Below are 11,296 nucleotides of genomic sequence, written 5' to 3'. Positions count from 1 at the left end.
GCCCACACCCACATTAGACAAGGCGGGAGCAAAGTTCTAGTAGCGTACCAGGCCACAAAGATCCTGAAGTGAGGTGTACGGCCAGAGACATGCTACAGCTGTTTCAGAACCTATAAGGACATGTGCTTTATATACAGATAGGTCATTTCTATATATGTAATGAGATGCATATTTTCCAGAAAGCTTTATTCTATTTTTCTTCCTGCTCCTGAGAAGCCTAGCAGCACGCAGCTCTTGCAAGGTCTATTCCCTTCCGACTTTCAGTGTTAGAGCTAAGTATGATCTAAGAATGATGGTACAAAACTGAATTCCACCGTAGTCCGAGTCAGCAAGCGTAGCAGGCAAAAATCTGCACTAAATCAGTACATCTTCAGGCATAGTTCTTCTGAAATCCTAAACTTACAGCTGAGCTTCTCAACATTTCTAATCCTTCTTTGGTGAAAAAATACCTATTCTGATGCAGAATAGGTACGCTGGAGTGCAAGATTTCATTCCTTTGAAATTGCATATATAAAGTGTTTTAATTTTTTAATGATACAAGTTTGAGGAATTACTTCCTTTTGGTATGTATTATGAAACAATGCCTTAAAAACACAAAGGATCTGCAATATATTTAAATTACTGTAGGTAAACAAAATGGTATGTAGAGACATATCAATTTAATATTGATTGATATCTCAAAACCATTTAGCTTGGCAGGGATTTTCTGTTTGTTTCACAGAATATATAGTATTCTTTTTTGGCTTTTGGAAAAGGGACTCATCAGAAGTGAAGCAACTCTAAGAGAAGGGAATTCTAAACATTAAAGTCAAATAATCTTTCAGCCTAAATGTGTGCCTATATTCAAAATTTAACAGACTCCTAATATATGTAACAAAGCAAAGGATAAAAACAGCACTGTATGGGGTGCTAAAGTAAGACAAAACCCGATGGCACTGAATAAATATCTATTGTAAAAACACATTCTGTAGAGGAATAATGAATTAGTTAACTAAAAATTAGTACCTAAGGTATGCTAATCTGGCAAGCCATCCTTATCTCTAAAGAAGATGAATTGTATAATTAAACCCAATTCTTTTGGCAAAACAAAATTACAGATTTAGTTGCACACACCTCTAACTTACTTTGCACTTTCACATTTGTGAACTCAACAGAAATATCATCACGAAGCAACTGGGTACTAGAGAAAGTCAGACATTCAAATGTGCTGCTATTACCATCCAGGTTACTTCGCATACTCTAGAAACAGTTCCAGACAACCCCAGAAGAACAGGCCTGTTTAACAGCAGTGTCTCCTGAGTGAATGCTCCCAGAAGCCCAGCTGCACAGGGTATTTCCCCACTCTTGAGTGCCACCTTTTGCCACATCCTGACTGCAAGTTCGGGCTGGATCTAGATACGCGTTTTCTTCTCCTTGCATGCCCAGCTTTTCTGTGGAAAGAAATCCTGAAGTATGGGCACAGAGAGAGCCACAGTGTGTTAATTAATGGCAAATAATGGGGCAGGTGCATCAGTACTGCAGGGCAGACCATGGAGTGCACCTGACCCCTGAATTTAGGAACAGGCATAGGATGTTTGGGTCTTAGTATAGAACCTTAAGCACTATAGATTATTCAGGAAATATTTATAATCAAACTGCCAAAGCCAAAATGCTGGGACTTATTTCATCAGGAAAGTAGCCTAAAAGCCACAGAAAGACTATACTACTATACAAAGCACATTAAGGAGCATGTTTACTTTTCTGTTAGCCAAATTTGAATCTATCACTTTGACAAGATGAACATTAAAAATAAAGATTATTCTGATGGCCTTTTCCTTCCTCTGTACATATCTTAGTTACATATCATGCATTCATGACTTTTGGTATCATTTAACTCCAAGATGAGTTATAAGCAGTATTTATTTTGTGTTACAGACCACGTTTCGAGATCCGCTTCCTCATGCTCATTTTAAAAATTCCATAAAAGTCTGTTTAACCCCTCTGTGATGCACAGCCTAGGACAAAAGTAGCTCAGGCTGGCAAAATGTAGGCACATAAACCTCTGATGATCTTCCATTTTTTTAAACATAAAATAAAAAGCAACAACGATGATCTTTCCCATTACAGAAATCTATTTCAAAAGCGTAATTTGTCTAAACTTGCGTACTTTTTCATTATGGGCCACACTCTACCTTAACTTATAAATCTGCAGGAGTCGAAGACTATGATTCAGAGCACAACTGGCTCAACAGCATGCAAAACAGAAGATACTGGTAATGAAGCCAAAACAAGCCCACTGGAAGCAGAAGTAGCAGCAGTCCTCTTCTGCTGGAGGCAGACACATCATAGCAGATGCTGATCTTCGACATCCGCAGTTCGCAACAAAGCAGGTTAAACTGAAAGGGTAACATTTTAAGTTAAGACAGCAGGGACTGTGAACAGCAGTGGCCACAGAACTTGTACACTTCTTCTGCCACCACTGTAGGGAACAGCAGCAACCTTTCGCACGTTGGGGGGCACACAGAGGGCAGTACTCCTGTAGAGCTTGCTGATAAATCCAACAGAGCTCATCTGCTGGTGTCTTGAGACTAATTTATGAAACTTTGTATAAAGTGGTAGTGACATATCCTTACAAAAGATCACATATAAAATACTGTACAGATGGTCACGTTTATTAGGAACAAGGCTGGGAAATGGCATTAACCACTCTACCAACACATTCGCAAGAAGTATAAAAAACTTAAGATGTGCCTACATTTCTCACTGTGCATTCCAAGGGATGCATCCAAGAACGACAGGCTAATTAAAACGTGGCCCTTCCCTATACTGTCAGCAAAAGTCGGAACTGAAAAAATTTAACCATAGCATTTCTCTGTTAACAAATAACACTAAATATCAACTGCTCAGTTGAATTTATAGTAACTCAGTCTGCATATTAAAAAAAAATGTAACTTTTCTTGACACTAGAAAACAATGTTTCTATTGTAAACCCAACACTGCAGAATTACACATGAAACCCAGAGGGCATTAACCAGCAGGGAGAGCAACAACACAAAGCACATTGTGTTTTAATTTATCGGAATAAGCGGTCTTTCCTCTCTCTTCTTCCAAATATTGGTTTTGCTATCTCTTTTTGTGATAGGTGGTCTATCCCTTTTTTTAGCTAGAGGGATGCTAGACTCACGATTTCCTGTTACAGCTTTTCTTCTTAGACCTTCTTCATCATGCTGTTCTGTGTCAGGCCCATTCCCTCCATCCAGAATGTGTCTTACAGCTTGGTCCTCTGGAGTGCAAACAGTGGTTCCACTTTCACTGCTACTCAAATCCAGATCTTCCAAGTACAGGATCTTAGAATGAGGCATATTTTTAATGAAAGTTTTCTCTCTCTCCAGTTTCCTACCAGGATGATGCTCATTCATGTCCACACCAGAGTCCAGACTAGTGTCATTACTCTCTGTTTTTCTGCCCTTTTTCAGATCTATAAAGGAATGTCTCACCTGAGCTATTGGTTTTCCATCTAGGGACACAAACCATGCTCGAGGGTGTGGAGATGGTTTTCCTTTAGAGAGTTCCAGTAATGTTTGTTCTGAAATACCTTGAAGTTCAGACGAAAATGGAGTCATTACAACTGCTTCATTCAGTGTCCCAGGAACAGAGACAGATTCCAGTAAGCTATTAGTGTACCGGCTCCAGTTTGATGTTTGAGAGGATAAGCACTGTTGACCATCTAATGTGCTTTTTTCATCTCTGCAGACAGAAGGCTGTGGGTGAGAATGTCCTGGCATTTTGGGTAGCGTTTGCATGTAGCTGTCTCGATTCATGGGTTCCATCATGGGGCTGTATACTAACTGCCCTTTTCTTGGCAAAGTTGCTGATTTAGCAGCATGCATTTGTTCTGGTGAGTGGAAAAGGTCAGAGGTTTGAAGAACAGCAATCGGGTGATTGTAAATATGCATTAGATGTTCTGGAATATGGGAAATGCCATACATTTCCTCTTTCAGTGGAAGGTATCTGTTTTGGTCTTGAATGTCCTTTGCAGCCCGGGAAATACTGTTGATATGCTTTGGCTGCTGTAAGTGTCTAACTCCAGCATTAGGCTCCAAGGCATGGGTTGCATTTCTGGACTGACTAGTTTGACAGGATGACTGATAAGAAGCATCCTCTGTGTAGATGTTAAAATTGTCCCTTGATTTTCCATCTTCTGTTTCTGCAGATGCCTGTGTTTGCGGGCTGTATGAAGAAATCTTCGGTGCATATAACTGTGACTTATCTTCTAGCTTTAAAGACCCCTTGACAACACTGGTGTGATTTATGTGAGTTGTTGATGTTGTCTGGTCTTTTTTTATGACCTCCAGCCTAGTTGTATTTTTTTCCTTCTTTTGTGTGCAACCAAAATTGTCCCTATGCAAAAGAAATGCAAGATAACTGTAGAACACACTAGGAAATACTGGACCGTTGACTACAGTATCTGAACATTAAATTTGGCTTAAAAAGTTACTAGTGAAATATGATGTCACAAACTTAAAATGAAGTTCTGTAATCAGTGAAATTATTAAAGAAATACAGCCTATGCTATATTAGAGTTTAGTGTATTAAGCGAATAAAATGTCTGAAGGAGCAAACACCTTTTTGAATACTGCTAGGGAAACAAGTCTCAAGTTAAAAAGACTACTTACTATCCTTAAATTCCGTTCATGCTGAGCTTATTACAACTTTGTTTTTACTTACCTGCAGTAACAGAGAAGAACAGCAAAAAATCCAACGATAATGACAACAGTACCTCCCAAAATGGCTGTAAGAAACACTGTGTGATAGGCTGTTATGTCCTTGGAAACCGCACTAATAATGGATTCTAGATTTTCAAACAAAAACAGGTAAGAATTAGCATTCAAAAACCAAAGAATTTTCTTAATGTGTAAAGCTGTCTCTGATAAACTAACCTGCACTTTTCTAGTGATTTTGTGCTCCTATAGCGCTATTTAATTTCCTCCCTTTTCACTTTGCTGTTTCAGCAAACTTGAAAATATGTGAACTACGGTTACATACAACAGATCTTCAAGGGTCCACGTCAAACACTGAAGCGCTGCCATGACATCTACTCAATTTCAGTCAAGTTGTAGTGGAAGTAGATGTCCAAACTTATTTAAAAACATGGTCTATATTTTCTGTTCAGTGCTTCTGTTCAGAAGAGCTATCTATTTTACATTTTGATACATCTCCTGCAAGAATGTCTGCACATGAATTAGCAAAATCCAAACACACAGATCTAAACAATATAGCATCCACTGGGACTCACTCTACCCAAGCCTAATTTCTTTGTTGCATTTCCTCATGTCATATATGATCCTCAGGAATAAGGGATACATAGCCCAGCTGATTTTTAAATCTTTATAGTCACTATTCCCTTATAGGTTTCTTCAAAAAGATGCAATACTGTAAACATACATAACTTTAAATAAGGTCTGGACTTTTTCCTCAACAGCATTAAAATTAAGTTGTAGAAAATAGATGCACAAGGATACACTATCAGAATTCAAAGTTACCCAACTGTTGAAATTGTATCTCATTTTTTGCCTTCTATTGTTAAAGGGAACAATTAACTGACAGCCTAATAATACATCATTATTTGGGTTATTCAGCAGTTTCTTTTCTAGCTGTTTGCAATACCTCTTGTTCCAGGCAGTGGAGCTGCTATCCAGTAGCCTAAGTGTGGAGCAACATAGGTCCATACTAATTGATCATTTACTTCCTTTACCATTCCCAGCCCACGGTTTACCCAAGCACCTGAAAAAAGACAGTATTACATATACGGTGCAGCATTCTTCTATAGCTAAAACCATCAGCAACTTAATTTAACTAATCAGAAATACATGAGGTCATAAGCAGCAAACTTCTCCTATATGCTATATATTACAAAATGTTAGTTAAAAAAGCAATTTTGTCTCTTGACAATTTAATTGAAAATGTGTGTCAACATTTATTTTGAAAAAAAACTAAGTACCATCACTAATTACTTTAACTAATTTCATATAACTCATTCTCTATTAACAAATATCTTTCACAAATACGCACGCAAATCATTTGGGGAAAAAAATCCTATTATATGAGCTTAAGCATGCATGAAGGCCAAGCCTCAATACAGGAACAGGTAATTTAAGCATATGAATAGAAGTTTACCATTAGCTAGCAGCACTTAGTGGGTAAGTAATATAATCTAATAAACTATAGTAGGATAAACAAGGCTTGCCCTGAACGCCTCCCCCCCGCCTCCAAGACAGTGCTAGTTCAATCAGAGCAGGGAAAGGCTATTGTTAGGCCACGGATTTCACACCATCTGCTTGGCAGTGCAAAGGAGAGGCTTTATGGCAGGCCAGCTTCTGCAGTTAATAAAGCATGCAGTGGAAGAGATAAAACTATACTTAACACACTAGAACATATTTATTGCGTACCATCAGTGAAATTACATGAGGTTGTTCTCCATTCTTGGAAACAACCTCTTATTTTCAAACTGCAAATACTGAAGATGAAAAAAAAAAATGAATCAACTTTTTCTAACAAACAAGAAAAACAATAATCAAAGCATGCAAAAAGTAAAATTTATGCAAGGCTCTATCTGACTTGCCTTCAAGATCCTTCTTTTAGCAAAGGGAAATATTCATCAGATAGCAGATTAAAATGAGAGCGTGGCAAAAGCCACACATATAATAAATAAACAAACAAAATATTTGCTCCTCCATGTCTCTCTTCACTAAAACTCCCAGTCTTCTCTTGCTACCTGTGGTGGCTGACAGAGGAGACCAGCAACAGCAGCCTAGAGCCCTGAAAGAGCTGGTTTCTCAGTTACCTGCAGAACCTCTTGTCCAAGTTCAGGAGTAACAACTACAAGTGTATTCCATCTCTCTCTCTCTCAGATGGAAGCAACAACAGCTGATGCACAAATTTTATGTCTTGTCAACTCTAAGACCAGATGTCAATATAACTTAAACTACAAATTTACAAGTATAGAGGTAAATATTTTACAGGCAGATAAAAAACACAAAACATCATATTTAAAAATTTAAGTCTTCAGAAGCTCTGTCTTGAGTAGAAAAAAAAGAAATGTATAAGAAGTTGTATAAACTTTGTGGTCTTCTTTAGTAAACTGTATCTTCCCCCATATACTTGATAGAAAATAGCACACATTTAAGAAAAATATTAAAGGTATGATTAGTAAGCATATATTCTGTATGCTTTACTGCCTTTTAAACAGAGAGATATCATTCTAAACTTAATGTTGGAATGCAAACTTTTTTTCCCCCCAATCTATTCAAAGCCAGAGTACTTCTGGTACTAACAAGGCAAATTGCTTAGTAAGAATCAATTCAACAATCATTCAGCATTTATGAACAAATTCTGCATTTACAGTAGCCAAAGTACAGTCAGACACTCACTTGGCAGAAACGGTCTCACTGCCAGGACACTTTCAGTAAGAGCACTGTGGAACACTGCACAGGTAGATGTGTGAAAGCAGTTTCCATCTTTATTCTGCATGTCAACCTGTCTGCAGGACAACATCAAACAGCCCAGGTTCCCTATCAGTACTGACACGGAAGCTCTGATTACCATTATGACTTATCACTCAAAGACTTCAGAGTTCAAAAGTGCCTGTCAACACCTTGCTGCATGCCAGAGCCCCGTCATGCAGTGGGCTGGCTGCTCTCCCTTCAGCTTAGACAGGGGCCAGCTGCTACTCTTACTAGTCTGAAGCATGTGCTGAGGAGCTCACATACTCAGCTCTCCTTGGTCACCAGAACTGTGATGAAGGAATAACTTGCAACTGCTCAGTTACCTTGGGAAAAAAAAGAATAAAAAAACCCACACTATCTGTTTCTGCTCAAAGGTAAAATAAAAGTAAGAGCATTAAAGAATAAGCATCCAAAACAGAGACTGCAGTTGCAAAGGTTCCCTAGAGAGAAAAGGTGAGGAAGTGGAAGAAAGCGTGGAAGTTAGTTCAGGTTATACCAGAAATGTCTCTCTCCTTATCTATAGGACTCCTTGTTCCCTCCTTGCAAGGGTCCAGGCTCTGTGCATGTGCTACACCTCAGTGCATGCCTGCCAGAAGCAAGTCGCCTTTACAAAGCCTCCATCAGAGAACGTCCTCCAGCTGAGAGAAGAACACTGGTTTTGGTGGTGGTGGGTTAGTACACCAGGCTCTTGCTCTTACCTAGTTCCAGTGCCCACATTCCTACTTCCCCTCAACACCCACATACACAGCATACACTGGCCTATATTCTAATCAGCTCCTGTGCTGTCTTTTTTTTTTTTTTTTTTCTCCTTCCTAAATAACATTATGGGGATAGTTTTCTGTTAGTTTAGTGAATTAAAACAGCTCAGCACAGGTACAGGTGAACACTGGGGCTGGCAAAGGAGGCTAGAAAAAGACAACTAGTGACATCAGGAAATTAAATTGCCTTATACTGCTTTACCATCACAGATTAAGAGTCTTATTTCAATGAGGAATGCCAACTTTTGTCACCGGTTTCCCTTTTGAATTCTTCTAGGTATACAGACTGTGTATACATAATCTTTTAGGCCAGAACTTATTCTATCCGTTCATTTTTGCAAGAGACAATGGCACCAATATTTTATTAGAATATTCTTAATTCAGGTTAGTGTTCTTTGAGCGTTTTTAACTAAGGTAAGCAGTTTCCTTGACTGTGCAATTTCCTTGACTGAGTTGTTATGCTTTGTCAGAGTTAGTGTCCCTTCCTGCACTTAAGTTGTTCATTAAGAGCTTTTTGCGTTAATCAGCAGTAAGACTCTTTCTTACCTCTGCACTCGCTTGCGTGTTTCAAGGTAAGGTGTGATGGAAAATACAAGGTGCAATGTAAGACAATCAGCACACTAATGCACACAGACCTAATACAGGACATCTAAATGGGATAAGTGTGTGCGCTCATTACTCACTCTTGATTGAAATTAGACATGAAGGAATGACAAAAGGTTTCAAATGACTAATCCTCAGCCTCCTTCTCCTACATACATATTCCTGAAACACTGTCGTTACAGTAAGTTTCCCTTTGATAACTTATTTCCCCTTTATTTGATTTTCTGAATTGTTGACTACAAGAAATATTACATTTAAATCTATGCCAGTTTTAATGTCAAAGGATCTTTAGCTCTATACTACTCTAAAAGACAAAGCATCCTAATCTTTGTTTCTGATTTACTTCCCTTTAATAAGGCTTCCACAAGATTATTATATTTAAATTTTATCATCATCTAAAACATATGTTCTCTGAATACTTGGCATTTCATGAAAATAAAAAAAACCCATAATTACACTAAAATTTTGTTTAATATGAATGCTAATGAATTTTAACAAAACTCTTTGTTGAACTAATGAAAGGAAGGAAATCCCTTTGAACAAGTCAAGTTATTCAATCAAAAAACTACACAGAAACCCTGATAAAATTTGTGACTATTTACCACTCCTCTCCAAATATTGGTATATTAGCATTCTGTAACATACTGTGTTATGCTCCAAACTATACACATGTGGTGCAACATGGAACAACAAATAGCTTAGCCCACTTACCAGTTTTCATATCAAATGTCCACGAAGGAATAGCATCTCCTGATTTTACAGTACTTGTAGGAAGAGGGAGTGTAATATGAATAGGACCATTCACTTTCAGTTCTTTCCCAGCCAAAAGAACATTTACACATATTGCAGCAAGAGGAGTCAGTTCAATACTTTTGAAACCTAAATGTAAGAAATATCTTGTCTGTAGTACTCCATTCATAGTGTTGCTCTTTAAAAAAAATATTAAGAATCAATCCTCATTATAACTAAAGGCAAGCCCTCATTAGAACCCAGTTACACAAACATCACTTTAACTTGATAAAACAATTTTTCTCCAACTTCTGAATCAAGTTTTCTTCTCTTTGGACTTCTTAAATTTTATGATAAAAATACAATTAGCTATTTCCAAATCTGTAAAAAAGAAACAGACTTTTGACAAATAGGTTCAATACTGCTGAATCAAAGAGTAAGCAAAATTTCACAGAGGGTGGGGAGGAGAGGGAAGAAAGGATTTTCTCCTCAGACAACTTAAAACACTTTCAAAATAACTGTGGAATATAGATGATATAAGATTTTTTTGTATAATTGCAGCTTCCAGTATACATAACACTTCATAACTGAAGATATGCTGCAAATATATATAATGCTACATTTCTCCTCTTAGTCAAAAAATTCTCTTAATAAATTTTCCTGTAAGGATTAACTTTCTAATTTGGCAGTTAAAACTAACTGAATAGTAAATCACAAGGCTTGTCAAAGCACTCAAAGGAAACTCTGCATATACAGGATTTACAGTTCAGCATGAAAGTTTATTTCTTTTGTTTTCTTTACACTAATTTGCAAACACTTCAGAAGCCACAGTGTGACAGGATGGTGAAGAGAAGCTGAAACAGAATTATTAAGTACCAGAATAATGTTAAATCTATGCAAGCTGTTGGAAGCTGGTTGTGAGAAAACTGTTGGAGCATCAGATACCAATTAGCTTCTACCTGCCCTAGAAGGAAGCCTATTCCTTTAGGAGTATATGAATAATTTAAAACACATGCCAGACAGATGTGAAAGGAAAACTGGTAGGGGAAAAAACACTGCTTATTCTGTCATGCTTTAAAGAGGTGAAATATGGATGCTGAAGGTACTCAGAGTATGTATGTAAGTGGAGATATCAATACGTGTGATGATTTTAACTCAGTGAAAATTAAAGGAGAGAACATGCAGAGTTCAAATGAACTAATTAGTAGCCTCATCACATGTTGAAATAAACCTAAGAACCTCACAACTTTGGGTCCTTTGAGACAAGAAAGAAAATAACAAAAGAGAGCTGGAACCATACAGTATGCTCTCCCAGAGATTATTGTATTTTAAATACCTTATATTTAAATCAAAAACAACTGTGAGTAAATATTTGTGATTCTATCATTGGAAGTATATGAAAAGGTTCAGCTGCATAAGAGCAGAGTTATAATGACTCATGAAACCCTCATAGCTTCTTCAGTGAAATAGATGTTCAGAAAACACTACTATGCTTAAACAAGCTTACACAGATGAACTGTCTGTGAGCCAAATTATAGCCTTTGTACAATACTTATGCTATGTGTAAAACTCCTAAAGCTAACTGAAGGAATTCTAGCGAAAACACAGAAAAAAAACATATCTGAAGGGAACTGTTACAGTTCCACTACCTTCTTTAAGTTCCCTCAATTTACACACTAGCCATAACTATATCTTAAAGGTGTTCAGTAAACCATTTCAGTA

General features: G+C 37.4%; 1 protein-coding gene across 1 annotated transcript in view; it reads right to left on the bottom strand.

Annotated features, from left to right (window-relative positions):
• Positions 1-680: 680 nt before the first annotated feature.
• The window catches only part of FAM171B (family with sequence similarity 171 member B), a 30,078-nt gene continuing 19,462 nt past the window's right edge, over positions 681-11,296 (bottom strand). The window contains exons 6-9 of the mRNA XM_062578932.1: positions 9,557-9,724; positions 5,647-5,763; positions 4,708-4,831; positions 681-4,380 (exon numbers count right to left, since the gene is read on the bottom strand). Coding sequence (XP_062434916.1) covers positions 3,048-4,380; positions 4,708-4,831; positions 5,647-5,763; positions 9,557-9,724 — 1,742 coding nt within the window. The 3' untranslated portion in view covers positions 681-3,047. The remainder of the gene's footprint in view (positions 4,381-4,707; positions 4,832-5,646; positions 5,764-9,556; positions 9,725-11,296) is intronic.

The sequence above is a fragment of the Rhea pennata genome, chromosome 6 (assembly GCF_028389875.1).
Source record: "Rhea pennata isolate bPtePen1 chromosome 6, bPtePen1.pri, whole genome shotgun sequence".
Classification (NCBI taxonomy): Eukaryota; Metazoa; Chordata; class Aves; order Rheiformes; family Rheidae; genus Rhea; species Rhea pennata.
The sequence above is the reverse complement of the archived record's forward strand: the minus strand, read 5'-3'. Positions and strand labels throughout refer to the sequence as shown.